Source organism: Schizosaccharomyces osmophilus, chromosome 1, assembly GCF_027921745.1.
Source record: "Schizosaccharomyces osmophilus chromosome 1, complete sequence".
Taxonomy (NCBI): domain Eukaryota; kingdom Fungi; phylum Ascomycota; class Schizosaccharomycetes; order Schizosaccharomycetales; family Schizosaccharomycetaceae; genus Schizosaccharomyces; species Schizosaccharomyces osmophilus.
This window is the reverse complement of record NC_079238.1, coordinates 5,129,703-5,157,491: the sequence shown is the minus strand read 5'-3', so window position 1 is coordinate 5,157,491 and position 27,789 is coordinate 5,129,703. Positions and strand designations below refer to the sequence as shown.

The window sequence follows — 27,789 nt, the reverse complement described above, 5'->3', positions numbered from 1 at the left end:
TAAAACATGGAAGTAGACAATTACAGTACTCAGGAAATTGAAGAGTTATCTTTGGCAGCACGAGATTATGCAACTGCTCATGGCTTACTGTTTGTAGATGGAGCACAAAAAAAAGAGGATACGAATCGAGCTACCCAAGTTCCATTGACTCTTTTTCCTAGTCCTATTCCAAGAGAAGCTTTCCTACAAGGAGTTTCTGTGCAAAAAGCCTATAATAAGCTTTATGCCAAAATCGCCAATGATCCTGAATTTCTCAAGGCGCATTTAGAGCCTATCACAAAGTACGACAAGTTTATGGAAAAATTATGGGACTTGCATGTGAAACATCTTGAATTTAATGAAAAGCTTAAGCCTGAGTTACGCCAGCCTTTAGCGCTTGGAATCTTCAGATCAGATTATATGGTGAACAAAGACGACCAAGAAGTTACCAGTAAGCAAGTTGAATTCAACACCATCTCGGTGTCTTTTGGAGGTCTTAGTAAAATGATGGCCAATTTACATTTTTATTGTTCATCTTCAGGTTTATATAAGAAACCTATGGAACTAGATTACCTCACCGTCAATACTTCCATCACTGGCATTTGCAGTGGTATCTCTAGTGCTTACAATGCCTACTGCGAACAAGCAAAAAGGATCCCTTCGAAGAAATTGCATGCTACTGAGGGGACTGAGCCCATTATTTTATTTGTCGTGAAAGACAGCGAGCGTAATATTTGCGATCAGCGTCTTTTGGAATATGAGCTTGTCGGTCGTTTTAAAATCAAATCAAGACGTGTTGCCATTTGTCAATTGGATCTGTTGATTCGAGATGAAGAAAGCAACAAGCTTTATTACAATCACCCCAACGGTATTTACGAAGTTGCTATCGTTTACTATCGATCCGGCTATGCATTAGATGACTACCCTACCAACAAAGAGTGGGAAATCCGTTTGACGATTGAAAATTCCCTTGCCATAAAGTGTCCCACCATTGCAACTCACTTAGCAGGCTCGAAAAAGATTCAGCAGGTGCTTGCCGAAAGCAATGCCCTTGAAAGATTTGTGCAGGGTGAAGAACAAAAAGCCATTGAGTCAACTTTTGCTGATATGTATCCTTTGAATGATACACCCCGCGGTCAGGAGGGTATAAAGCTTGCTCTTGAAAACTCTGAAGACTTTGTTATGAAGCCTCAGCGAGAAGGCGGTGGGAATAACACCTATGGAAAAGACATTCCTGATCTCTTAAACAGTCTTCCCAAGGGAGAATGGGATTCCTACATCTTGATGCGTTACATCAAATCTCTTCCTTCACAGAACTACATCTTGAAAGGAAGTGTAGCTGAAAAATACGATGTTGTTGATGAAATTGGCATTTTAGGAACAATTGTCTGGAATACCAAAACAGCTGAAGAATTAAACAATGGCAACACAGGCTATATATGCCGTACAAAGCCCGTTTCTTCTCATGAAGGCGGTGTAGCTACTGGTTACGCTTCTTTATCTAGTATAGATGTGATAGACTAATGAGGATGGACACTTCATTATGAGTATATCTATAACAACTTATCATGTCGGTCTTTTTACCATTTTTCTAAGGGCCACTTTAATCTAATAGACTTTAATGTATTTTTTAGACAAAAAGGAAAAAGAAAAAGAGGGAAATCGTCTGTAATGTAGTTATTTTAAACTTTGAGCCTAGTCATTCATGGCGAACGCAGCGTATATTTCAAGAAAAGGGAATAAATATTAAAATAGGATAAAACAAAATGCAATGGCGTAATTCGTTGTTCTCGTAAATCATGATAGATGCAACAGAAACACAAAGCTTTAAAAAGAAAAGAAAGGAAACCAAACAAACAATAGAGATGGCAAGGTTAGCAAAAAATGATTTGTGGATAACAAAAAGGAAATAACGGACTGAGATCTGATTTAAGAATAAATCACCCTGGAATATTCGATCCATCGTAAAATAGAGCCACGGACATCGTCCCAGTCTTCACTACTGATGTGAAGCCAGTTCTCATGTAGTAGTCCACACGCTTCACAATTGATGCCAGGAAGCCAATTAAAAGATTCCTCCAATTCCTTATGGATCAGTCGCTCAATTTTAAAGCTGACTTGACATGGCTTGGAAGATTTGCTGGGACTGGGAAAGATTTCCAAAAGAGAGCGACGATAGCGGCAATGAGACGAATGATCATGCAAATGGCGCTTCAAATCGGAGACTCTTGAAATTTGAATCAAAGAAGTACTATGGGCATTTGAGCCAAGGGAATTAAGGGAATGCTTTTTTTCTTCGTAGCTGAAAACGCAAATGTATCCAGGGCAGTCAAAACTGTCGCTGTTACATAACTCGCTTTGCAGCATAAGCTGGGTCTTTTGAGAAAGCAACGGATTGATCCAATCTTCCAAGACCACCACGTTGTGTCGGGGTACCGTTCCCGGCGTAGCAACTAGGGAAAGCTTGGGAGGAAGATGTTTACGATGCACAGGCGGTATGTTGGATCGTAACAATAAAGGATCGACAGGTTTTGTTATGTTCAAAACGAACTCGTTTCCACTGTTGATGTCTTTCACCACACTATAAATTTCATGCTGCATGGTATTGTTGGATTCTTCTTCAGCAGCTCGTGATGATAAAAGTGGACGAGTCTGATAAAAGCTACACATCCACCGATACATACGATTCAATTTTCTATTCAGCGACCACCAAATCGAATATAAATCTCGTTTCCAAGAACCCCACCAGTCCAGAAAACTCGTACCCATGCTTGTTTTGGTATGAGGACTGTTGGAGGGAGCTAGAGTTTCCGACTTTTGAGAAAGGTAGTCGAATTCTTCCATCGATGCAGAAGAATGATGCTCCTCGTTTTCCATTTGTGAGCGTTCACCTTGTTCTTGCTCTCGTTTTTGATGGAAAGGGTCTGAGATGTTTACACTGGAACTTGTAGGTGGTTTCTACAGCATCCTCCAAACGGATCTCTTGATACCGACCCGTAAACGACGCAAAAAAGCTCAAAACGAGGGTTTTTTTTTTCACTCTCTTTAGTTCAACGAGAAAGAGATGAAGGCAAAAGGCAAACCTGTCCAGCCATCTTTCCTACCCTAGTAGCATATAAGGATACGGAAGGACAATCTTTATAGCAATTAATGTTCCACAAGAGTCTCGTTAAATGAGAATATCTAAGCTAAATCAAAAGTTCTTTCCTTTAAAAGATTTTAAAACTCGTTACTTCATGTGAATAGAGTCATTTCATAGAATATACAAGCGAATCAGCAAGGAAACGATTTGGTTGATGAGTGGAGAGAGTTGCTTTGGACCCTTCGCTCTTGACCTTTCTCCTGTTTAATGGACGTCGTAATTGAATCCTCATTTCAATCGTAGTTCATCCAGCTAACGCGACACGAGCATAAATGCTGTAAGAAACAAATACATACACATCAAACCTGATAAAGCTCACTGAAGAATGTTGGCTTTGAATTGTTAATAAAGAGAATCATGCAAGTACTTGAAAATGGATGGTCATCTAATATAGTACAATTGTAAATGTTGGAAGTGAATGCGTGAAGCATATAACCTTATATGTAACTTGCAAAGTTACATTTGTTAGTCAAGCTGTAGGTAACAAAATATTTTATAATATTTGTTCCTCAATATGTAGTGGACAAACCAGTAACAGAAGGAAGCTATTTGGACAGTTTGAACATAAGCTAGTTCTAGCACTATTATAATACGAATGTTTTGGGACTAAAGAAGCGTCTGCCAAAAGAGGTGCTTTGCTACCAGCATATGTATGTCACAATAAGTGTCTTGTAACTGTCATAACTGGTATACGATATTACTAATATTTTGATATTATTATCGTATAACAATAAGGATTCATGAAAGTAATGAATAAACAAAGAAACTCTTGAAACAAAGAGTTGAAAGAAGACAAAGAAAATAGCTTTTAGACAAAGACTTTGTTACAAATTATAAAAAATGCAAATTACCTGGCAAATCTTCAGATTGGAAGATTTGACTGATCTAGCTAAATAAATCGTTCATACAACTTACTTAGTGAATCAGATCCCTGGAAGCTGTTACTATTCTTCTATAGTACAAAAGTATCCAATCTAAAAGTCAAACATACAATTTTATGAATTGTTATTACTTACATCTTTTCCACTGAATACTTATTCTCATAACAAGTGAGATTCGTCCTGTGACACATTTATCTTCCAATCTCAAAGTGGAAATAGTTTTGTTCAATTAAAAATTAAACGAACATAAGTATGGAAATGGATTCTGAAAATTCAGGAACTGGATTTTTCGTTAGTGCGGTGGATATGCAAAATCTCAAAGCGGAAATAAGCGATCAACTCAAAGTTATATCTGAACAGATGGTTGCTGCAAATCAAGAAAAAATGGCCGAAAAATTAAGTCAAATGGAAATTGACGAAGATTACATCGCTGAAGAACCAATGGACCTAATTGAAAGTGTTGAGAACGCATATGGTAATAGGGCTGAAAAATACTTAAGACGAATTAATACGAGAGAACCAGAAGTTTATAATCCAGATAAGCATGAATTAGATGATTTCTTGCGAGACTTGGAAACCATATACGAAATGGTACGTTTGGTGTTTCCTACTGACCAAGAAAAAATCATGTATCTTTATTCTAAATCCCAAAGTCATCAGAGACAACAGATAAGAGAAGTGGTAAAGAAACCCGGTCCAAATAGAACGTTCGATTTTGTATTCGAAAAAGTTTTTCGAAGCGGATCAAACGATTCTTGGGTAGAGACTCTCCATGAACATCTGGACAAGGCTACTAATTCAGATTTCGATTTCGCAGAGTACAGAAAATGGCTTTTAAATTTGGACATGGAAACCAACATAAAGATCAGTGCATTCCTATGTCAAAAAATGCATAACCGAAATCAACTCTTAAAAAATAAATATGAAAAAGGAGATCCACAAAAAGCCATGAGAGAAACAAATCGCCACGCACGGTATACACCACCTCCAAAACCAACGAAATATACATGCCAACAGTTCTCAATACCAAAACAGAAAGCTTGGAAACCAAATAAGCGCGAACAAACCAAGAACTGGGATGACTCCAAATATGGAGCGAAATCAAAGCCAAGCGAAAGACTAGATAAGGGAAACAAGTCTAGAAGAGATGAAGTCGTCTCTATAAGCAAGACAGTTGTAGGAAATTCAACAACACACTGCGAAAAGCAAACTTCACAACATCAAGATGTCAAAATTGCAAACCTCAAGGTCAATGCATTGATAGATACTGGCCCCAACGTATCCATCTTAAGAGAAGACCTGGCTAAACAAATTACGCGTAAATTTAATAAAGAAAATCGAACGTTTCTGGGGATAACGAACGACAAACTCGAAGTTAAAGGAAATTTAACATTGCCAGTAGAAATAAATAAACAAAGATTTAACGAAACGTTTTTAATTACTCCAACATCCGAAAACAAAGTTCTCATCAGATGGAGCCTCCTGGAAAAATTGGAAAGTTTAGATTTTTTATATGGCAGCAAGACAAAGGACGAAAAGAATAACAACAATAAGGAAAATCTGAAGGTTCAAGATATATGAAAGTCATTCAACAAAATTTTTACAGAAAATACTAATATAACGTTGCCGCAACACTCTAATAGCGATTCAAAAATCGAATTCACAAACGAACTGTCAGATTATGGACCGAAACTAAGGCCATATACACAAAAAGAAACCGCGACAATAAAAGAAAACGGGCAAAAATTATTAAGTCAAGACCGAATCCGCGAATGTTCATCAAAATGTATGTGCGCACCATTAATAGTTCCAAAGAAGGGAACAGGCAAATATCGGATGGTTATAAGTTACAAACCACTAAACGCGATTACAAAGAGGGATAATTATCCATTACCGAATTTCGAAGAAATTATAATTGGCTAAGCGGAGCCAAAGTCTTTAGTACAATCGATTTGAAAGAAGCATATCATTTGCTTAGAATTCAAAAAGGCGATGAACACCAAACTGCCTTTAAAACTCCCTGTGGAGCATATGAGTTCACCGTAATGCCGTTTGGATTAACAAATGCGCCAGCAAAATTTCAAAGACATAACAACAAGGTACTCCTGCCTTTTCTCGGCATATTTGTTTTCGCTTACTTAGACGATATTTTAGTATTTTCCTCTTCGGAAGAGGAACACAAAATACATTTGCAAGAAGTATCCACAGACTAGAGGAAGCAAATCTATATGCAAATCGAGAGAAATGTCAATTTTTCAAAGACAAAGTTAAATTCTTAGGTCATATATTCTCTAACAAAGGAATTGAAGTCGCTCCTGAAAGAATTCAAGCAATCACACATTGGCCTATAACAAATACCTTAAGAAGGTTACAATCCTTTTTAGGATTTGTACATTACAGCAGACGATTTATGTCAAACTTGTCCAAAATGGCAAAACCATTATACGATCTAACAAAAAAGAACGTAAAATATAAATGGACTGATCGTCAACAGCAGGCTTTTATACAAGTCAAGAAAGAACTTGAAAATGTTTCTATGCTAAGGTATTATGACCAAAACGTGAAACTAGACTAGAAGTGATGCCTCTGACTTTGCCATCGGAGCTATACTCTCACAAAGACAAGACGATAAAAGACGATGACCTTTATCATCCAATTGCTTTTCATTCAAAGACATTTACAGATCGATAACAAATTTGGCCAACATGGGAAAAAGAAGCCTATGCAATTATTGCTGCTCTTCGAAAATGGTATCATTTTCTGGCTGACACTGAAAAGCCATTCACAATTTTAATAGATCATAAGAATTTAACGACAATGTTTACCAACATTAAAACAGATACCCGTGAAAAAATTCACAGATGGGCAACCGAGACGGAACTATATAATTTTAAAATTAAATACCGACCAGGTCGAAAGAATGGACCTGCAGACGCCATAACGCGGCGCCCAGATTATAAGACACAAACGATGATTCGTATAAAAGCAACAAATTATCTTTCGAACATTTTCGATCATGTGAGACGAGAAAATTCTCAACATGAAACTTTCCGAAATATCCTCAATGGAACAAACCATAACTCTCGATATACAATAAGACATGGTCTTATTCTCAGCAAACGCGGACAAAATGTCATCCCAAAGATACCACAAGCGGTACAGCTAATATGTAACGAATTTCATGATCACCCTGTTACTGGAGGACATCGTGGAAAAATTTCAACAAACAGAATTCGCGAAAAATTTTACTGGATAGGAATGATTGCAGACATTCATAATTATGTAAAGAACTGCGACACATGCCAGCGACATAAGTCAAGAAATCATCAACGCTATGGTCAATTACAACCATTACCTATTGCAGAACAGCCGTTTAAACGTTATTCTATGGATTTTATCAGCGGTTTATCGGTTTCCAAAGGAAAAAAAATAAACAATCGTTGATCGTTTTACCAAATGGCTTGGTTTGTTGCGTGTACCGCAAATCTCACTTCAGAAGAATTAACAGAATTTTTTAATCGTACAATTTCATCCGTATATGGATTCCCAACTGACATTGTATCAGATCGAGATACTCTTTTCACTTCCGTAGCGTGAACGCAATATGCCAAAGATCATAATATAGAACTCAATTGTTCTTCAGGATATCATCCGCAAACTAACGGTCAAACAGAACGTGTAAATCAAACCTTTGAAACATCTTTGCGATCCTATTTACATAAACACCTGCATAACTGGGTCAATTATCTTACAAAAGCCCAGCTTTGTTATAATTTGGCACAACACTCTTCCATAAAGATAACACCAATGATTGCAGCATTTGGTGTACAGCCAGCTCTTACCGATATGGGAGAACAGATATTGCGAGAACTTGGTATGAACCAGTCAACCGCCAATTCAGAATCAATTACGGAAATACGCGAACGTATAAATAAAGCGAATGAAAAATTTGCGAAATATTATAACCAAAAGACAAGTCCTCCTCCAAAATTCCAAATAAATGACCAGGTACTAGTCAAATATGATAATATAGGACTTTTCCATCAAATAAACAAGCTCAAACCAACATACGTTGGTCCTTTCACAGTCAAACAACCTATAGGAGAAAACAGCTATAAACTAAATGTTCCTCAGTCAAATACGAAGACGTTATCCTGCTAGTTTTCACTATCCGAACTGGAACCATATCACACAGATTTGACCGCATATAACTTTATGCATAACATCGTCATTGAAAGAATACTAGATGTCGGTAATCTAGAAAACCCGTCGCTTTATTATTGCTCATACAGTTTACCATCAACAGATCAAATACTCCACTCCATCACATGGATACTACACGATACCGTCCAACAAAAAGCTAATTATAAACTCGGAGAATTCCATCAACCCGCTTCTTTATGGTAAGAACCGCAACGAAAGTAAGATTCTTTCATAACCCAAAAAAAGGGAAGTAAAAGAATCTTAGGATGGGAGGTGTCACTATCACTGTCAAGGCCGAGATATTGTATTATAATAATACAAGAGAGTTCGTATAATCCTATTAGAGAAGAAACATTGTTACCTCGTAGCGGAAATAAATATACCAAACTTGAAAAGTACGAATCTTCAGATAGGAGGATTCGACGGATCTGGCTTAATAAAATTAGTGTCGTTTATTTAGCTAGTCCGTGGGCTTTGAAAATCCTGAAGTATAAACTAAGTAGAGCCCAATATATACACATTCAACTTTCTGCAACCCTTAAACCATACACTCAGCACTATAATAATACAGCGTAAAATCCTAGCTGTGACAAGATGAAAGACAGGCTTCGTGAAATGTCGAACTGTTACAAACCAAACTTCCATCAGGTAAACGACACATTAAACATGCTGTCACCAATAACAAACTCTATTAGGTCTCTCTAGGCAATTTGGTTCGTAATAGTCTAGCCGGTGTTCTATCGGTGCAGAAATGAATTAACTACTTAATTTAGCAGGCAACAATGGAGCCGACTGATTTCTCACGCTGGAATCATTGCAAAAATATGGTTACGCAAATATTGCAAGTTCAACGCCAAGAGAGAAAGATTGACTGCTTCAACGCTAAGTATAAACTAACAGAAAATTAAGACAGTAATTTGCCGTGAATTGAGCATCGTTGATAAGCAAATTAAACTTTCTATAATTTCGAGAACCGATTTCCACTATATATAGTAAGCTGAATATTTTCACCAGCTGAGAATGTATTATATATATAAGCTTAAGTATCATGTACATTTAACGATCACTTAACTGGACAGGGCCAACTGGTTTTTCACTATCATATCATAATGAAATTGAATATAAATTTATTCATTATGCGATTAAAGGTAGCCATTTTTGAAGATGTGACTATGGAAACTGAAGAAAACTCTGATCTCCTTTCAGAAAATGACTATAGCAAGCAAATGTAAGTTTTTCGTTAAGTAAGTTTCCTTTATAACTAATGAAACTATTTTACAGCGAGATTTTGAAGCTTGTCAATCATTTTGTGGTATTGTCCTTTGTTATCAATATCTTTGATGAACGGGTTTGCACTTGTAAAATTACTTTACTTACGATTCTTATCATGATTGCTTTTGTCTTGATATATATGTTATGTAAATTCTTTTTGCGAATCGTGGGTTAAACAAGCAAGCTACTAGATTCGTTGAGGAAAATGTTCAGTTATTCGTATTTTGACACAATAATAAAAGAAGATCAAGGCTTGTCTGTCTCAAAAAATACAGGTAAGACACTTGGAGCTTCAAAATTTCATAAACTGTAAACTATATAAGGTCAAGCATGATTCAGGCAATTGGCTTAGAAATTGATAAGACAGCATGAATAATTTATAGAATGCTGAATCAATTCCACATGAGAGTTTTTCTTCTTGCCATAACCGGTGTACGATTATGAAAATGATTCGAAAAACAACTAAACCTGCTCGTTTCATAGATTTCCAAGTCCTAGTGATATATGCTACTACCCGACATACCTGACTTCTTTCCTAAAAACTAAAATCATCTTACTACATAAAAAACGACGTTCACAAATGCAGATGTCACACTTGAAGAGTAACAGCTAAATTTGTAAAAGTTCTGATCATCCATATTCCCATACAGAAATTTTTAGCAATTAACCGCTTGTAATAAATATTGTTCCAAGTAAGAAAAGCAAGTATTATAAGACGATTCCTGGCTCATGATTTGCAATGCAGCATAGCATGTACAAAAAAATCGTCCTCCAGATATTCAAAGTGAGACAACCCGCAAATAAATAGTCTTCTTTCTGAATTTGTAACGGACACTCTTTTACGTTGCGATCCTCTCTGCACAAAGCGTCTTTGCTAGGCTTTGTTTGTTACGTGAATAAAGGAATTCCTCTATAGTATAACGTTTTATTTTAAAGGCTTTACCGACCTTATTTCCTTCAAAGTATTCCGTTACGAAATAATATTTGATGATGAATTCGTTTTATAAAAGCTTAAATGAGAGCATTTGTAATTCAACCATTTTAAATATCCCGTCGGAAGACAGAACCAACTAACTAAATTGATCATACCTGTTGATAAAAGTACGTTTGATTATTACCAATATTCACATACTTGCCGATTCTATTCACAGAGACCGTTGTTTAGCAACGTTACTCTGTTACTATACGTTCTCTAAATCTAAGGATTCACGATCTGTTCTTGCTTGTAAAAACAATGCTTTCATTTTGATTGTTCCAATTCGGATAAAGGAGCCACTAATTCTTTGTCGAGAATATTGGATTCACTGCATTAATCGTAAGTTGAACAGAAGTTAAAATACTGAACTGATATCGAAAAATATACCGTTGGCCAAGCTTTTCTAGGCTTATTTATAAATTTAACTTTAATGTAGGAAAACTACTTCTTTACTGTGAATGTCGACTGCCTCAATGGGATTCATTTTTATAGTTGATAGGCAAACACCCATTACTCTAAAACTGCTAGGTTACATCTTAGTAGACGAAAAAGGCAAAAAACTATGAAGTGTTGATGAAGGCATAATTTACTGGCTCCAATATGTAGATGGAGCTATACTTGATATTGCCTTGTTTTATATCCTGGAGCAATCCAATGTCGCTACGAAATCTTAAAGAGTAGCTTGGGATTCGATATAATGAGGTTAGAGTCAATATTCTTTACCAAAGCCATTTTTTAAGCAAATTCTTTTATTAGCGGTCCGTTTTATTTCAATACTGCTTTAATTCTTATTCGGAAAATCGAACAAATTCGTAAAACCCATTGAAACTACACTATACTTGCATTCTGCAGCTTTTTGCCATGCATTGAAGCCTTCAACATGTCTACGTGTTTTGGTTAATAATATGTGGAAAGCAATTTCTGACGATTTGTTTACGTGGCATTTGTCATGGCCGAGAGAGTGTATTATAGCGATACAAAAGGGTTCCTTATTGCAAACAATAAACAAGGGAAGTCTAAAACGAGGAAGAACATTTTTATACTAATAGCAAGTCAGTATACCCATCGTTGGTAGCATGAAACTTCAAATTGAGCGATTCAGCTGATCTGGCTGAATAAAATAAGTCTACACAACATAGCGAACCAGATCCCTGCAAACAATTCCTAATCAAATAAATTGTTACTACATCTTCCATTGAATTTTTTTTTTTTTTTTCTCATTAGATCTTGTCTACGACAAAGTTATATTCATTAGTAAATATTATCATCTTGAAGTAATGAGCGAATTCGCAATAACAATAATTATCTTAACTGTAGCATCTATAGTGATATCCTCAAAGTAAGCTTAGCGACTTCTACAACAGTGACGTGACGTACATTCATTGATACTATTACAAAAATATTTGTACGATGTCTTCTTGCATGTATAGACCAATGTGTAAGATCAACTTATAAACGGATTTTTGAATGAATTACAACTTGCAAATAATAATTTTCTTGTGCTATTGTTTACTGTATACAGCATAGTCCTTTGTAACGGTCGAAGGTTGGGCATTTACATAGAAAAATAAGTAATACCAAGTCATCCTTGAAGGGAAAAAACTTAAATGTCCCGTTAAATAAATGCGTGGATGCACGCAATTCTCTTCATTGAAGAACTGTAGCCCTGCCCTCCTTTATTTACCTACTTTCTATCGATATAGGATTTTCGGATTTTCTATTCATGGAATCAGGGAATCGCATAGTAATTTTCATTCATTCATTCATTCGTTTTTTTGTCGTGAACAAGTGCAAGTAAAATTGCCTCTTCGTGCATAGACAATTGGAGGTCTTCTTTCGTACCTGCTATTCATAAAATATATAGACCAACCCTCTATGCATAGTCTTGATATTCGGCATACCATTCATTCTTCTCAATCCACTCGCGTAAAGCCTTTTCATCGCTAGGAACATGACCAGCACAGTTGTTTTCGGCTACTGCCTGCTTTAAAATTGCAAACTTGACATGGCGAGACACCTCTCTTACATGACCAAGATCTGGCAGTAGAGAGTCATCAGACGCGAAATAATCTCTTGGGGTACTAGCCAAGCCATCCGCTGCAGCTAAAAGCATTTCTTCTGACAATGTCTTGCATTCGGACAAGACAGCCGCAACTCCAACAGAAGGAAAGATAAAAGCATTGTTACATTGAGAAATATAATAATCCTTTCCATTACGCTTTACAGGGGGAACTGGTGATCCCGAGGCAATTAATGCCTTTCCATCGGTCCATTCATTCAGATCACTTGCTTTTGCTTCCATTAAATCTGTGGGATTAGACAGAGGGAATATAATGGGTTGATCGGTATGCTTGCTCATTTCCCGTACAACCTTTTCAGTAAAGATACCCGCTTGACCGGAGACACCTAGGAGAACTGTCGGGTGAGCTTTGGAAACAGTTGTCTCTAAATCTATTTGCTCTGGAGATGACTTATCGGAAAAATCTGACGCTTTCTTTAAATAGGGCTTTTGTCCATCCGTCGCCCTGTCGGCATCTTCATCCAAAAGTAACCCGTCTTTATCCAAAAGATAGATCCTTTGTCGTGCGTCTTCTACCTTTATTCCTTCTTTAACCATGCTAGAAACGACTCGATCAGCGACACCGACACCTGCCGTGCCTGCACCAACAATCACAAGCGTTTGATCGCTCAAATTACTCTTCGTAAGGCGGACGGCAGAAAAAATGGCAGCCAGTGTCACAACTCCCGTACCTTGGATGTCGTCGTTGAAGCAAGGCAATTTCGGACTGTAGCGATCGAGAACCGGTTTAGCGTCTATGCGACCAAAATCTTCAAAATGTACAAAGGCGTTGGGGAATTTCTCTTTAACGCTATGGATAACATTCTCCAAGAAGCGACTGTACAGTTCTCCATGCACACGGTCTTTTCTCAATCCAAGGTATTTGGGGTCCTCTCGATGATCCTTGTTGTTTGTACCAACATCCAAAACGATGGGTAAAAATCGATTAGGATCTAACCCTGAGCACAAAGTCATCAAATGTCCCTTTGCTACAGAAATCAAAACACCACCAACTCCTTGATCCCCGATACCCAAGATCCCTTCTGAATCCGTAATTACAATGTACTGGATATCATTGGGGTTTCCAAATTCCGCAAGCTGTTCTTTCATGTACTTGGGATCATTATGCTCAATGTCAAAGTAGCATCCATTAGGATAACGGTATACTTGAGAGTATTTTTTTATAGCTTGGCTTTCGGTGGGTGTATAAATGATTGGATACATTTCTGGCAAATGATGACTAATTAATGCATAAAAAAGCGTTTGATTTGTTTCAAACACATCCGACAAATAAATATGTTTTTGCAAGGAATCTCCTAGACATGCATATTGATCATAGGCACGCTTTAATTGCTGCTCTAACGTCTCTATAACAGGAGGAAGCTTGGCATTCAATCTCAACTTGCTACGCTCGGTTTTAGTAAACGCTGTACCTTTGTTGTAGCGAGCATTTCGAAGAAGCTCAGAACCCTTCAACGGACAAGAGATGATCTTCTTTTGCACGCTCATATTCGATCCCGCGACAATATAAATATTCACAAAAACCAATTTCTGTGCATCCTTGTCTAGATATAAAATATCTCAAATATAGAAGGATGCGTCATAAATGACATTCATTATATAGTACCATGAATGTTTGTGTAAAACTTACGCAAATAAATTCAGACCTTTTCCTCTGTTACGCTGTTTTATGCGGTAGGTGAACGAGTATGAGCGACTTTTAAACTGTCATTATAATTTTTTCAAGGTTGAGCTGAACGTTGGTGATGGTAGTGTCCAGGATTTGGTAAACGAAATGGAACTTTATAAGAGCGCGTGAACATTTTCGGTCTAAATATCTTTATTGTAGGGCCATAATTTCTATTGTTGCTCGAAATTAGGTATTGTAATGTGATTTTTTGCATGTCGATCGTATCCCTCTCAATCTTTCATCTTTATGTTTTGACAGAGTAGTCCCTTTTTGATTCTTTAATCATGTTTTTCTTCATATTGTTTGGTCCGTGCCATCAGTCATCCTTTCGTCCTCTGACAGGTAGTTGTTCACATGTATCATGTCAAACTGTCTACTTGACAATGACACATGAGTTGTTGACCACCGGTGCATTTTGCATCGGTCTGTATACGCATTCGTTTCTATTCACAAATATTGGATTACGCTGCGAAACTTATAAAGCTGCACCTGACTTTACTGAAGTTCATTCAACCAGAATCTCTATATAATTCCTAGAGAACTTTTACCTGAAAAAGGTCGGCACATGAAAGCGAGGTTTAACGGGATTCATTAATCTATAGATGCTTTCAACCAAAAAAAGAAGATGTGCTTTCCTGTCTGACTGTTCAAGAAATGCACATATCAGTAGTCAAATTAACCACTTGTTTTGACAACGTAAAAGATAAATATCTTATGTAACAAGCGACGGCTTAGCTACAATCAGGATGCCCTAAATTTTCGTTCGTTCGTGATATTCTTTTGTCGTTAATATCCTTTTCAGGTATTCAATGTTGAAAACATTGATTTTAAAATCCATGTTTAATGGGCATGTTTGCTCCAATCACGAATACATGTATACGAAAACGATGGATTAGACACCATACCATGACTACGAAAAAAAATACAAATACAATAGTGGCTCAATGATCACCCCCAATTCGAATACATTGGACGAGTAACAACCATCGCATCTTTCCTAGTTTAGCATTTCGTTCACGGTTGCTGCAACAGGTGCACTTTAAGTAATATGTTCGAACAAGCCGACAAGTGATTGTACGAAAAAGACAGCAAGCAAAGAAAAACACAATACAGCTGTTAGCTACTACGAGCATGGTTGAGTGGACACGGCCGGCATAGCAAAATCCAAGTCAACTTAAAATGTACGGAAGCCAATGTATTAAAGAATGGAGCTCATTAGCAGTTTGTTCAACACCACTTGACTACATACTGAAACTCATATGAGTGTTAGCTTAGTTAAGAGAAAAGGAAGAGATTATCTTTTTAACAGGCTTCCGCTAATCATGGATGCCTTAAATATGGACGATCAAATAGAACATACTCGTGAGTGGGTCAACTCTCCACTTACGTCTGATTCAAGGTGGGCAAGGAAACGAGCGTGTTTGGGGCGACAATACGAAAGCTGAATGGTTTGCTCTCTGCTCGCATCTTTCAAAGATCCTCTGTATTCATAGAAGGCGTTTGCTACCGTACGCATAATACGATAACCGGTACCTTAAAACATGCTCTTTCAAAAAAAGCTCCAGAAGCGTATGGTATTGTTTAATTTGAACTACGTTATTTATCTTATTTGACAAATGATCATTGCTAATAAGACGCCTCTGACCAAATTACTAAACGATCCCAGTTGATCCTATTATCGGCCTGGTTTTTCCCAATCCCTTTGAAAACAACCAAGATATCGGTGCGCATGTAGTCAACTTGATTTACAAAAAGACTCATATAATGATGAATTAATTAAAACAACCTTGAAACGTCAAGTACCTATTTATCGGAAGACTTACAACATAGTTCTGAAAGGAATCCTGAAGCATCTCGTTAGTTACACAGCTCAAGAAGAGTGAGCCTATAGAACTAAACTACCAAATTGGTTGATTAAGAAAAACCATCCGAAGGAGAACCATATGGTATGCTTCCTATCCAGCACGTTGTGAGGCGCCACAAATGGTGCAAGTTTCAGTGTTGCGAGAGAAACTCTTCATTTGGATAAACAACTGGATCAGTATATGTTGTTGGGTCAAGACCTTTGGATCTGTGTGAAATGCATAGATCTATGACCATCAGCTTAGCTTCAGATATTTTTAATTTTCCTACGGTTACAAGACTCGTGAAATGTATAATTTCAGTTAGGACCGACAAATTCCAAGAGACTCGCAATGATGAATTTTTTTTTTTTTTTTTTTTTTTTTTTTTTTTTTTTTTTTTTTTTTTACAGAGTTGCTAGTAAAGAAATATCTTGAGAATCGGATTGATATATTATCCTTGATTTTATAAAGCATGCTCGATTACAGGAAAATATGCGTATATGTGCTTAGCTAACGTCGAGACTATGGGCATAACAAATTATGGAGATAGAACTAAATCTTATTGTTTGCCGAAGCATTATATATCTATACTTGGTGTTTGGAGATGATCCCTCTATCTCAATTTAATTAGATTATACTTTTATGGGCATCGTAATGATTCATGTTTGAATCCACCTTTGTCGACCATTTTGGCAGTTCATAGGATCATCCAGACCATTTCAAAATACCAAGTATGGTTCCGATCAAGCATACTCCCCGTTTATCGAATCGTCCTCTCCAGTAGTAATGATGCTCTTAATGAAACCGCTGATCCATTCTTTGAACGATTAGTAATTAAAAAGGCGCACTTCCAACTTTTTGAAACGCCGGTCTACAATTTACCAATTGCTAAGAGCCTTTGTATGCTGAGCACTTTTCCTTCCGATGGGATGTCACGAGCTTTGCTTTTCCAGTTTTAAACTACTACTCAGGAAATGACTGAACCTGTTGAAAGGTCTTAAAAAGTGGCATCTCCATTATTCATATTAGTACTTGTAACATCCTTTAGCACTTGCAATTTTGTTATTAGCATGCCTTCATTCATTCCCTTCATTCCTATACGTTGACTGCTATGTATTTGATTGTTTTAATTATGAGGTTATTAAAACTAAGAAAATCAAAAGGATTTAATGAACAATGCTTTACAGCTGGAGAATTGTTTACAACACTGAAAACCAAAACAAATAAAGTGCTACCAGCTGGTCCCTTTTGCGATGTTCGATTCGTCCATCCCAATGAGTCTCAATTGTTACATATAAAACTGAATGATTTGCTTCTCACCTTGTGTTTCGAAGCGAGATCTTAGAACTTAATCGAGCAGGAACTGTAAACTATATATATTTATACTTACAGCTCATACAGTGTCTACGGCCACACCTAGGCGAAAACACCAGTTCCCGTCCGATCACTGCAGTTAAGCGTCTGAGGGTTTCGTTAGTACTATGGTTGGAGACAACATGGGAATCCGGAATGCTGTAGGCTTTTTTTGTTCTCGTCTTTCTGTTAATGTTTGATTTTTTAAACTTGATGTTTTTCAGTGATTTCCAGAGTTGAGACAAATCTTTATTAATTATTTCAACGAATGTCATGACAGACGCTATGGATTCTACGAACAGGTAAAGAGAATAATAACCTTTGACTTGACTCTTTCCAGCAATGGAATATGTTAGAACAAGTATACTGACTTTTGTCATGAAATTCTTCCCACCTGAAATATATTTCCTGGAATTAGTTGTTAGTTTTATAATAAATTAAGACTCCTAAGTAAAAGAAAATTTATTCTATGAAGTTTCAACTTGTAACTCAGTACCATCCAGGAAAAATCCATCATTTTCGTGTTTGTGTTTGCTTACACAGTATTATATTATACTGGATAATATTATCCTGTAGCAATAATTTACAGTAATATTTGGAGGTTCCCTTGACCCTATGATGTTTCGAAAGTGGCAGGAGAGCAAAATCAGATTGGGAATATCAGAAAGGGATGTGATTCATATTTGATTTTACTAAACCTTCTTCATCAGAGGTATATATAAGTTTCAGCTCTCCTCACTACTACCTTATTAACTTCCTCCATAAAAACGAAATTTGAACTGGAAGACTAGTATGGGGAATTCCTACTATAAATACTTATTTAGATTTTTTATTTGTTGCTCACTACTGTCATTCATTAAAGCAGATTCTGATAGTTTTCTTTCAAGTTCCGACGACAATAATAATGATTTTGACAAATTTCAATTCAGGCTTGCTTGCCAACGGGTTAATGCAGATGATCAACATCCCAAATATAACAGCATCGACGACGAGGGTAACAGTGGGATTGGTAGTACTTATTTCAATCTCCAGGATTGGGAATTAGCTCTTGGTTATGATGAAAAGCTGCTACATCATATTTCTCAATTGTCGCAAACCACAGAAGAAATAAATGGATTCTCTGTGTCTCGATACATTCGCCCTGAGGAGAGAGACACTTTTCTTGGCCCGTTTACATACAATGGAAGTTCTGTACGCACACTCAATTTTCCTGCAAATTCCAGTAAACGACACGAATTCCTTGAAATCGAAGAAAAAACAAGAGGAGTGTATTGCTTTGCTACGAGACCATTGTTGAAAAATGGCTCTGTAAATATGCCGTATACGGAATTTAATAGAATGAATCCAGAGTTTGAAGGTGTCCCAGTCCCTCATGAGAGGACTGTCAATTACTTTCTTTTGATGTTTCCAGTTAGTTTGCTCTTCCTTGCTACTTGTTGGGTGTGTATGATGCTTCTTCACCGATCGAAACTCCTTCCGGTACATTACGGACTTTTGCTACTTATTATTTGCTCGGTTTTAGGGAAACCAAGTATTCATTTTATAATTGACTTGAACAATTATACATTTTTTGGTCCTGATCAATGGATAAAATATACAATGTTGACAGAAATAAAAAGGGCTATTGATATATTTGCTCAGCGTTTGGTACTATTTCTCATTGCTTTCGGTTATGGAGTATGGCGTCCCATTGATCGAAAATCAATTTCCTGTGGAATTCTTGTCTTATCAATTCCAATGATGTTTTGCACTATAAACCAGCTCACCACTCATCATTATCCATGGTTAGTTGCAATTAACCAATTTTTGGGTAAGCCGAGCCACAACTTGGTTTGGATGTATGCAACCTACCTTTTAAATCATTCTCTTAAGTCAGCTGGTTCTGTGGAATCGGCGTACTCTATGAAGTTAGCAAAACAATCGCTGTGGTACTGCGTTGCAAGGATCGCATTGGATCCTATTGTCCTTGTCTATTTTCAATGGGGAGACTTTTATGCGTATTACACCATCTTGTATGGATTTAAGGTGTTGTTACCATGCTATATTTGGCGCGTATCTAAGAACGAGTTGACTTATAATAGTGAAAATGAAAAGGAGTATGAAGATACCCTAACAACAGTGCAGAATCGCACATAACCTAATAATTTTGATGTTTCTACGTGTTGCGCATACAAGCAGAAGTATAAGTGATACTTTTGTCAAACAAAAAGAAATTGTTTGAGAGCGTCTTGTGATTATGTTTAATAATTGTTATAGGTTTTTTCCTTCATTATTGAATTTCGTGACATTAAAAGGCGAAAAATACATGAGTTTCTGAATGATCCTTTGATTCTGTAATCATGCGGAAGATTATTAGAAACGTACCTGCAATCTCGGTCGTGCAATACGAAACCGTTGCATTGCCAACATTAATACCAACAAAGCATCATGCTTTTAAGAATGAGTAAGTGATTGCTAATTATATAATCATATATATACCTATTGCAAAATACTTTTATACCCAATCAAAAACATAAAATGCCGTCCGATCACTAAAGTTATGAGTCTGAGAGCCTTATTCCTATTTAGTAAGCTTGGAGACAGCATGCGAAACTGGGATGCTGTAGGCTTTCTTTTCGATTTTGATATACTTATTCTGCACATCTTCAACCCGTTGAAAATTGAGAATATGGAGATTTCTAATTTTTCCCAATACAAACTAGTAATCTCCATATGGCTAATCCATTTCGATGGGTAGCACGTAGATGGATGGAAGTGTCTCAACTGTAGCGAATTTGGCCAATATTAAATAATAATATTTTATCATTAAATTTTTACAATTTCAATGTTCCGAAAGCGTGTTTTTTTTCTTTGTTTACTATGTTAAATATACTTAACATGGTAAAATAATCTCATAGAAAAGCGCACGATAATATTGTAGGAATAGAGTGGTGATACAGGTACTGGCCGTACTGTCGCTACGAATTGTTTAATTCTTAGCGAGGTCGACCACTTTGAACGCATGTAAACAACCAGGCCAGTGCCATCTACCTGGATAACAAACAAGTCACCGTTTTTTTAATGTCTATAATAAACTTACTGCAAACAAGCGTAGTCTTTTGCATCTTTCCAATGTTAATTAGACAATGCCAGTTCCCGTCCGATCACTGCAGTTAAGCGTCTCAGGGTCTCGTTCCTACCGATGTATGATTGTAGACATCATGAAAATCCGGCGGACCGTAGGCTTCCCTTTTATGCTTTTTATTCCTTCAAAATTAATTCTGTTGGCTCGATCGTTTGCTCCATAGGACTTTTGTTTTACTCAATGCTTAGCGTCACTCCTCGGGTAACGAGAACTAAAACAACTGCTCAAATATATATAATGTCATGCTGTAAAAGAAAGAAACGAGACGATTGAATCAAATTATCAAAGATATGATTGTAGGAAAGATTTACTATAAACTCGGGGGAGGAAAAAACGTAAATGAAGAGTTAACTTCGGTTGGCACGATTGCAAGGAAGACAGACGCTCGCCTTAAGAGGATACATAGAATTAATATGGTATTCCAATGTTCTCAGGGATCTTGTAGTTGGAATTGAATCGACGGATGATGAGATCTAGCATCGATGCAACATTGTTCTTTGGGCGCTGCTCCCTCTGAACAGAGCAGACTGTTCCATTTTCATTCGTTGCATGGGCAGTAAAGAGCAAGCCCCAAGTATGAATAGTAAGCTCGATAACGTATAAAATATCCTCCGTGTAAGTGAAATGTATTGCATTTGGGAAGATACTAATTATAATTAGCCTAGGTTTGAAACTTTTGACCTATATTTGTAATTGTTAACTAATAATTTGGGTTCAAAGTAAAAGTAGTTACCATCTATGTCGTCCGCGTATTCTATTTGGCCACGGTTTCAGTTCTTGCTGTTCATTCAATTTGGACTTATGAAGCTTTATGATATACTCTTTAGTAGTATGGTAGAAATAGCCTTATAATATCGAAATTTTTGCTTCTTGTTACTGTCATAATCCATATACGATATTACTAATGTTTTGATACAATAATCAGGTTGTGGTAAAATTATACAAAAGAATTCCTTTATTACATTTTGTAAACAACGGAAGCTTCTAACAAAGTAACTTTATCATGAGGAAACATTGTTAGCTACTTTAGAAGATATATATACCTAGCATTAGAAACTCAGATCTTCAGTTGGAAGAATTTACTGATCTAGCTAAATAAATTGTTTATTTGTTAGTAAATCAAATCCCTGAAAGCTATTATTACTCATTCTAATAGTACTTAAAGCATCCAATTGTAAACTATATCCACCGAATACTTATTCTCATAAAAAGTGAGATCTCGTCTATGACAATCACGTCGTAAAATATGGTGAGTAGAAAAAAATGATTACGATATGTAGCAGTCTCATTTAGTCAGATGCTTAGATGGCTGTCTGGAATTCGACAATTGATTTGAATAATCTTGGTCGGCTCTGTCAGAAAATTTATTTAGTAGGCTCTTTCTTGAACATATACTCTCAGTCCCAAACAATTACTTCAGCAATGGTCTAAACAAAGTGTATAATTTTTGGCAGCTGGGAAATTTTTGTCCGAAAGCTTTCTAAAAACACGGTATTTATGATTCAGTAGGGCTGACTTGAGGTTTTTTCAGTGCTGAACAAATAAACTCATATTTGATAGCTTCGTAACGGTTAGGTTGGATGATAAAGCCGACAAATCAAACAGATTACTAGGTTGGTTATTTAAATACTACATATCTTGAGCCGTAGTTCGCTTGTATCGTCGGCTATAAGTACTAAATTTGAGCTTAACCGTGTGTTTTGCATGCCGAAAACAAACTTTGACAGTTTGTACAGTTGAGTAAAAGAACCGATGTTTATTATTTATTTACTCTTAACAGCACTAAAACAATTAAGCCATACGAGTGACTGGATTTGAATGACCAACTCAGAACGAGAAAAGCTGCAAACAAAAATGCCATTCAAACTTTTTTTTTTGGTTTCTCCAATACTTTTTTCTCTACTCTCTCTTTTTGTCGCATAAGAAAATATTTCTATTCAAGCGTCCGTCTATAAACAGCGTACATACGTGTGTAAAAGATTAAAGGGCCGGGTTGAGGAGCATGAAAATCCTTACCAGGACAAATCACATTCCAAGAGTATGTGCCTTACATACCAATGGTATGTGATTTCCCTAATTATCAGATGCAGTCTTGCGAAACATAGCTCCGGAAATGTCTATAAATCGCAAGTATAGAAGTTACATCTCAGTCTACACACCAATGTCGATGGCATGTTTGTACAGTCAAATGTATGTAGAAAAGCTATGCAAATTAGTTTTCGCTTGTTTCATTCAAACTTACCTTGAAAAATTGCAACGCACACAAATATAATGTTGTGCTGTATCTCTATGCATTATTTCTGGTTTTGGTCTTTGGGTAGAATAGCATGTTCTCCGAATGAGAGAGAACGAAAAGAGACTCCTCAAATCCAGCTTACGGAAAAAAGGAAAGGCTTACTTTTCCACATAACCAGTGCAGCGAGTTATTTCAACAGCATCTGTTCCTAAACTGAACTCGATAGGCACTGTTTTCGAGTCGTACAAAATGTCCCATCTGCCAACAAACTCATTTCCGTTGGCATTTTGGACTTTCGCATTGTATTCCCGCTTAAAATCTGGTTTTGCTTGAACATATTTTGCATATTCGGGAGCACCGGGTATGTAAATATTGTCGGCCACCAAAACCGTTCCCGGAGCAACTAATTCCAAAGATTCCATGACTCGCAAGTCGGGAACATACAACTTTTGCCAATGGTCGATAAAAACAAAATCAAATGCATGGAACCCAGAGGCCTCTTTCCGAAGATGTTCCCGCAAAGCAACCAAAGATTCTGTTGCAGGACCAACAAGAATTGTTACTTTGTGAGAAAGACCTGCCAGATCAATCACTTTTGAAGCCATTTCGGCAAATATAGAGTTGACCTCAAGGGAATAGTAATGAGCAGCAGGGTCCTGCAAAAGCTCCTTGCCAAATAAAACGGCAGAGTAGCCAAGATAACAACCCAGCTCGACCATAATTTTGGGCTTCTTCTCTCGGATTTCATTTACAATCGCCTGGCCCTTACTTTCTCCAATGTCCATGTAAAAAGTGTCTGCAGTTTTCTCAAAGTCGTGAATGGCCTTTATAACCGCTTCTGGTTTACCACGAATTGCATTCAACTTTTCAGAAGGCAAAGAGAGCAAATGATCAACGAAAGCTTGTTCTTTAGTATAGTCAACAGTCATTTTTGAATAAGATCAGACGAAATCAATGAAAATCAAGTAAAAATACTTCAAGCTGTAGAGACTGAGACTGATAAAATGAATTGAACACCCTTTTATACTTTTTTTTCTTTCATTCTGGAATCTTAAATGACGTTGATGCATAGAGATTTCATAGTCAAACAAGATCAACCAGAACGTAAGTTTGGAATGTGCTAACAAAACCAGACCAATTTTCGTATTGCGATTACGAGTCTAGTCGTTCCAGATTTAGTTGTAGCGTCCTTGGAATTCTTCCATAAAGAACATTTTGAAAATTTTCGTAAAAGCCTGGCCATTGACATATTGATCTGATAATATTTTCCATCATGGATATGACGTAATTTTATCAGATTTTGTTTTATTTTTTATCAGATTGCTTATAGCGTTCCACATTTAGCACAATCAAGTATGTAAGTGTTGTGTCGAGGCCATGGGTAAGTGATCGCCGTGAAGAGGTTTGTTTACTTGTTTTATGCAGCAAGACAAAAAAACGAGAGATGAAGGAGTTAGAAAAACATATAAGCAAGAAAGAAGGTAATGTTAGAGATGAGAGTTGAGAACACAATTGCTTGTCGCTATAAAAAATTTATTCAAACATATGCGGATTGAAGTTTTGATCGCACTGAAAATAAGGCTTCGAATTCGACGTTAGTTCATTGTTCTTACCGTCTATAATTGCTCTGTCTGCAGATGCACATATTCTCCCATGGATAAGATGGAAGCTGGCAATGTTTAACCGATAGTACTGTGTGTAAGCCGATTTCTATAATGTAGATGGTATATTCATGTAATCATTAATTAGGCATGTACCTCATAACCGAAGATGTAAAAAGTAGAATTTTACAGGCATTTTCTCTTTGATCTCTGTTTTCGGTTTCAACTGCAAGGTTCTTAACCTTGATAGAGACGGTTTTTGATTTCTCTGCTCTTTGCTCGAAACAGTTACCTCGACGATGCTTCAGTGCAATACATATATGCTTAGGACGCTGGGTTTCAAGTTTTAGGATTTTGCGTGGACATGTGTATGAGTTTGTTTTCAGACATGTATATTTTTACTGTTCATTATGTATCGTTCTATATTTTCTGTTAAAGAGAGGGGGAAAGTATTCATAAAGAGCCTTAGAGCCTTTAAATCATTAGTGGGTCGTTTCTGTTATCATCATCTAAAAATTCACAGAAAAGTTTGCAAGAGAAGTACAAACATAATTAGAGCCATTAAAAAAATGAAAATCCAAGGAATATTATAGTAAAGAATCGGAAGCATACTCGATATTAAAGGAGAGCGTTACTTTATTGTTCTCAAGACCAAGGTTAAATTTCTTCATAATGTTGAAACAAATCGTCCGACGCTGTCACACAAGAGCTAACATTCTTTTTCACATGTTTCAGGAAGCCTTCTGAACCACACGTCGCAATGGCAGCAGTCTGTCCTTGAGCTTCTTCCAAGAATGGTTTCAGATATAGATCGAAATGAGGACGATCATCCAGCACTCGAAGAGAAAACTTTTTGTCTGAGATGAATTGAATATCTGGAATTTCCTTGTATGAGTAACTGTTTGTATAATGACAAGTAATATCTAGCTGAATCTGGCTCTCGTTCTTTATGAGTTCTTTCAAAATGTTAAAAATAGCCATGAGAAGAGATTTCGATCTACAGCTCCAGACAAACGTGATTTTTTTTGTCTTCGACGACTTGCATCGAGCGATGTCCTTTAAAATCGGCAAAGTATATGTAATACCAACACCGCTTGACAGAAAAAGCACGTTGGAATAATCCTTGTAAAGGTTTGTCATAGGACCATAGGGTCCATCTATCAACACAATCATTTGGTGACTGGGCATTTCCAAAGAAACAGGGGAACACGACCAGGAAGAGGAGTGTTCATCTGAAAGCTGACTTTTACAAGAAGAGCTTACTGAACCAAGTTTCTTCTCCTCTGAAAGAGAAACCTGTTTGATAGATCCTCGTTTATTAACATGACCAGCAAGGCGTTTCGTGAAACCTGTCCGTACTGCAAGCATCATCTCTATACAATCGTCGGTTGGCGAACTCAGCATGGTAAAGGGATGTAACTGCCAGTAACTGAGAATAGGAATGTTCAGATAGACATGGTTTCCAGCCGCCCAGGGCAAGAAAAAAAAGAAAGATGTCGGTTTCGGTCCTCGCAAGTAAATCAAATCATTATCTAAAAGGAAAATTTGAACTTTGGAGAAATTCAAACAACTTCGAAGGACACGCAGACCACGATCAAAGGCATATACGGACACGCAAACCTTCATGTAGATTGCGGCATTCTCACTGTGAAGCCAAATTGTGCACAAAAGCCCTATGCTGCAAAGGTGGTGCAAGATAAAAAACCATTCATAATAATTTTTCCGTATATAGGAAATACTGCTTATGGCAAAAACAACCGTAAAGGTCAGGATTGCATATCCTGTTGGGTACATTCCGCCCGCCAAGCTGTCTTGAGCATTATCGGCGACGGCAATTCCGATGTTTCCTATTCCATGAATGAGTCCAAACAGCAATGCAAATATGGATAGACGACGATGAATGTAGTTTAACTTTTCGTGGGACGTTAGAAGCATCAAAGCAAAAGGATTGTTTTTTAGGCTAAAGATGTATGTTACAGTATAAAAGGCACAGGCTAGATAGGCAAAACGAGAGCAAACGGAATCTCTATTCCAATTCTTTTTTCCAGAACCGAGCTCGGGGGTCTCCTCTCCAATAAAGGGAAGACTTACGACACAAATCACTGGTATAATTATAAGGGTAAGTAGCCATTTGTGTGTTACTGTATAAGTATAGTAGTTTCGAACAGAAAGATAAACTTTTTCTATAAGATTTTGCTTCTCATTACGGTTCGTCTGATGCTTCTTAGTGTGCCACGATTTATAGCAAACTCGGCCACGCTCCATCAAGAATAGAAAACCAAACAATACAAGCAATCCAAGTATCAGAAAAATGTAAATAATAGCATACTTGTGATGAGCTGTAAGAGCCATGCTTGAGCTGACTAGGCAAAGATTATAATAAATGCAGATGAAAAACCTAATGTAAACGCAGACGCAAAAGGAACGAAATGCAATCAAAGGAAAGAAAGTCAAAAGAAATATAACATTTAATTCTGCTTTACGAATTCAGTTTAAGCTGTTTTTGTCCGGTATCAAAGTTCACTCGTTTTGCATACCGCTGTCAGCAATACATACACGATCGCCGTCAAAACAATTCCAAGTAGAAGGGAGACTGAGTTCCGTATGTGTAGATGGTCAATGAAAGGTTGGCTTTGACGTCTTAAAATAGGCAAGAGGTGAGGGATTTCTTTTGCGCTACTTTTGCTTAAAAAAAAAAAAAAAAAAAAAAGCGCACTTTTTTTTTGCTCAAGATGAGAAATCGATTTCATAACTGTATTGAAATCGACCATCTTTTTGCGCTCGTAGACTGTACGGACCGTTAGTAGGCATCGTTCTTGTTTATACACAGTAGACCGTTGTACAGGACCCAAGTATTAAGTAGAAAGTACTTGCAAGTAAAAGGTAGATAAATAAAAGAGAAGACTAATGAATCAAACTCAATCATGCTCATAAAAGGCCTCGTAAAAAGTAGACATGCAGAATATGAAATAGAGGTAGTTATACCACTTCAAGCAGCGAGACCTCTTTCCAAAAAGAATTCGTTCATGACAAAATTCTTGAGTATCAAGCGAAACCTACGATCAAAAGTTCCTGCTGACGATGAAAGGGATGGCCTTGATGGTAGTTGTAGAGGTGAAAGTAAAACACATTATGGACTTATTGGCATGAAATGTTTAAAGGAAGAACTCTTCTGTCTACGGCCATACCTAGGCGAAAACACCAGTTCCCGTCCGATCACTGCAGTTAAGCGTCTGAGGGTCTCGTTAGTACTATGGTTGGAGACAACATGGGAATCCGGGATGCTGTAGGCTTTTCGCTTTTTACCTTACTTTTTGCTTCTCTTTGTTGCTCTTTTTATTGAAGCACATGGCTTCGTTGTGATCGACGTAGACGTTTGACTTAGTGATACTAGTGATTGCAAGGAAGCAATGGTCATCCATGATTCAA

General features: G+C 37.0%; 9 protein-coding genes and 3 non-coding genes across 12 annotated transcripts; 7 read left to right on the top strand and 5 right to left on the bottom strand.

Moving 5' to 3' along the window:
- Nucleotides 1-6: 6 nt before the first annotated feature.
- On the top strand, nt 7-1,503 carry gsa1 (glutathione synthetase large and small subunit Gsa1; the record flags this gene model as incomplete). Its single annotated transcript, XM_056181131.1, has 1 exon — nt 7-1,503. The coding sequence occupies one exon, from the start codon at nt 7-9 to the stop codon at nt 1,501-1,503; it is 1,497 nt and encodes a 498-aa protein (XP_056035256.1).
- Nucleotides 1,504-1,908: 405 nt separating this feature from the next.
- On the bottom strand, nt 1,909-2,856 carry mug113 (GIY-YIGT nuclease superfamily protein; the record flags this gene model as incomplete). Its single annotated transcript, XM_056181130.1, has 1 exon — nt 1,909-2,856. One exon carries the CDS (start codon nt 2,854-2,856, stop codon nt 1,909-1,911), a length of 948 nt encoding a protein of 315 aa, XP_056035257.1.
- Nucleotides 2,857-4,254: 1,398 nt separating this feature from the next.
- On the top strand, nt 4,255-5,583 carry SOMG_02337 (uncharacterized protein; the record flags this gene model as incomplete). The annotated part of the gene is made up of 1 exon (XM_056181129.1): nt 4,255-5,583. The coding sequence occupies one exon, from the start codon at nt 4,255-4,257 to the stop codon at nt 5,581-5,583; it is 1,329 nt and encodes a 442-aa protein (XP_056035250.1).
- A 3,731-nt stretch (nt 5,584-9,314) lies between these two features.
- SOMG_02336 (uncharacterized protein) lies at nt 9,315-9,652 on the top strand (the record flags this gene model as incomplete). Its single annotated transcript, XM_056181128.1, has 2 exons — nt 9,315-9,433; nt 9,487-9,652. 2 exons carry the CDS (start codon nt 9,315-9,317, stop codon nt 9,650-9,652), a joined length of 285 nt encoding a protein of 94 aa, XP_056035251.1.
- Nucleotides 9,653-12,326: 2,674 nt separating this feature from the next.
- SOMG_02335 (NAD-dependent malic enzyme) lies at nt 12,327-14,021 on the bottom strand (the record flags this gene model as incomplete). The annotated part of the gene is made up of 1 exon (XM_056181127.1): nt 12,327-14,021. The coding sequence occupies one exon, from the start codon at nt 14,019-14,021 to the stop codon at nt 12,327-12,329; it is 1,695 nt and encodes a 564-aa protein (XP_056035248.1).
- Nucleotides 14,022-15,371: 1,350 nt separating this feature from the next.
- Nucleotides 15,372-15,718, bottom strand: SOMG_02334 (uncharacterized protein; the record flags this gene model as incomplete). Its single annotated transcript, XM_056181126.1, has 2 exons — nt 15,372-15,443; nt 15,590-15,718. The coding sequence occupies 2 exons, from the start codon at nt 15,716-15,718 to the stop codon at nt 15,372-15,374; spliced, it is 201 nt and encodes a 66-aa protein (XP_056035249.1).
- A 1,734-nt stretch (nt 15,719-17,452) lies between these two features.
- Nucleotides 17,453-17,567, top strand: SOMG_10050. The gene has a single exon (XR_008803583.1). It is a non-coding gene; the product is annotated as a 5S ribosomal RNA (ribosomal RNA).
- A 624-nt stretch (nt 17,568-18,191) lies between these two features.
- SOMG_02333 (uncharacterized protein) lies at nt 18,192-19,535 on the top strand (the record flags this gene model as incomplete). The annotated part of the gene is made up of 1 exon (XM_056181125.1): nt 18,192-19,535. The coding sequence occupies one exon, from the start codon at nt 18,192-18,194 to the stop codon at nt 19,533-19,535; it is 1,344 nt and encodes a 447-aa protein (XP_056035254.1).
- A 969-nt stretch (nt 19,536-20,504) lies between these two features.
- Nucleotides 20,505-20,624, top strand: SOMG_10049. Its single transcript, XR_008803582.1, has one exon. It is a non-coding gene; the product is annotated as a 5S ribosomal RNA (ribosomal RNA).
- Nucleotides 20,625-22,917: 2,293 nt separating this feature from the next.
- On the bottom strand, nt 22,918-23,688 carry cmt1 (O-methyltransferase, COMT catechol-like protein 1; the record flags this gene model as incomplete). Its single annotated transcript, XM_056181124.1, has 1 exon — nt 22,918-23,688. One exon carries the CDS (start codon nt 23,686-23,688, stop codon nt 22,918-22,920), a length of 771 nt encoding a protein of 256 aa, XP_056035255.1.
- Nucleotides 23,689-25,017: 1,329 nt separating this feature from the next.
- SOMG_02331 (ferric reductase transmembrane component) lies at nt 25,018-26,712 on the bottom strand (the record flags this gene model as incomplete). The annotated part of the gene is made up of 1 exon (XM_056181123.1): nt 25,018-26,712. The coding sequence occupies one exon, from the start codon at nt 26,710-26,712 to the stop codon at nt 25,018-25,020; it is 1,695 nt and encodes a 564-aa protein (XP_056035252.1).
- An 826-nt stretch (nt 26,713-27,538) lies between these two features.
- SOMG_10048 lies at nt 27,539-27,653 on the top strand. The gene has a single exon (XR_008803581.1). It is a non-coding gene; the product is annotated as a 5S ribosomal RNA (ribosomal RNA).
- Nucleotides 27,654-27,789: the final 136 nt, after the last annotated feature.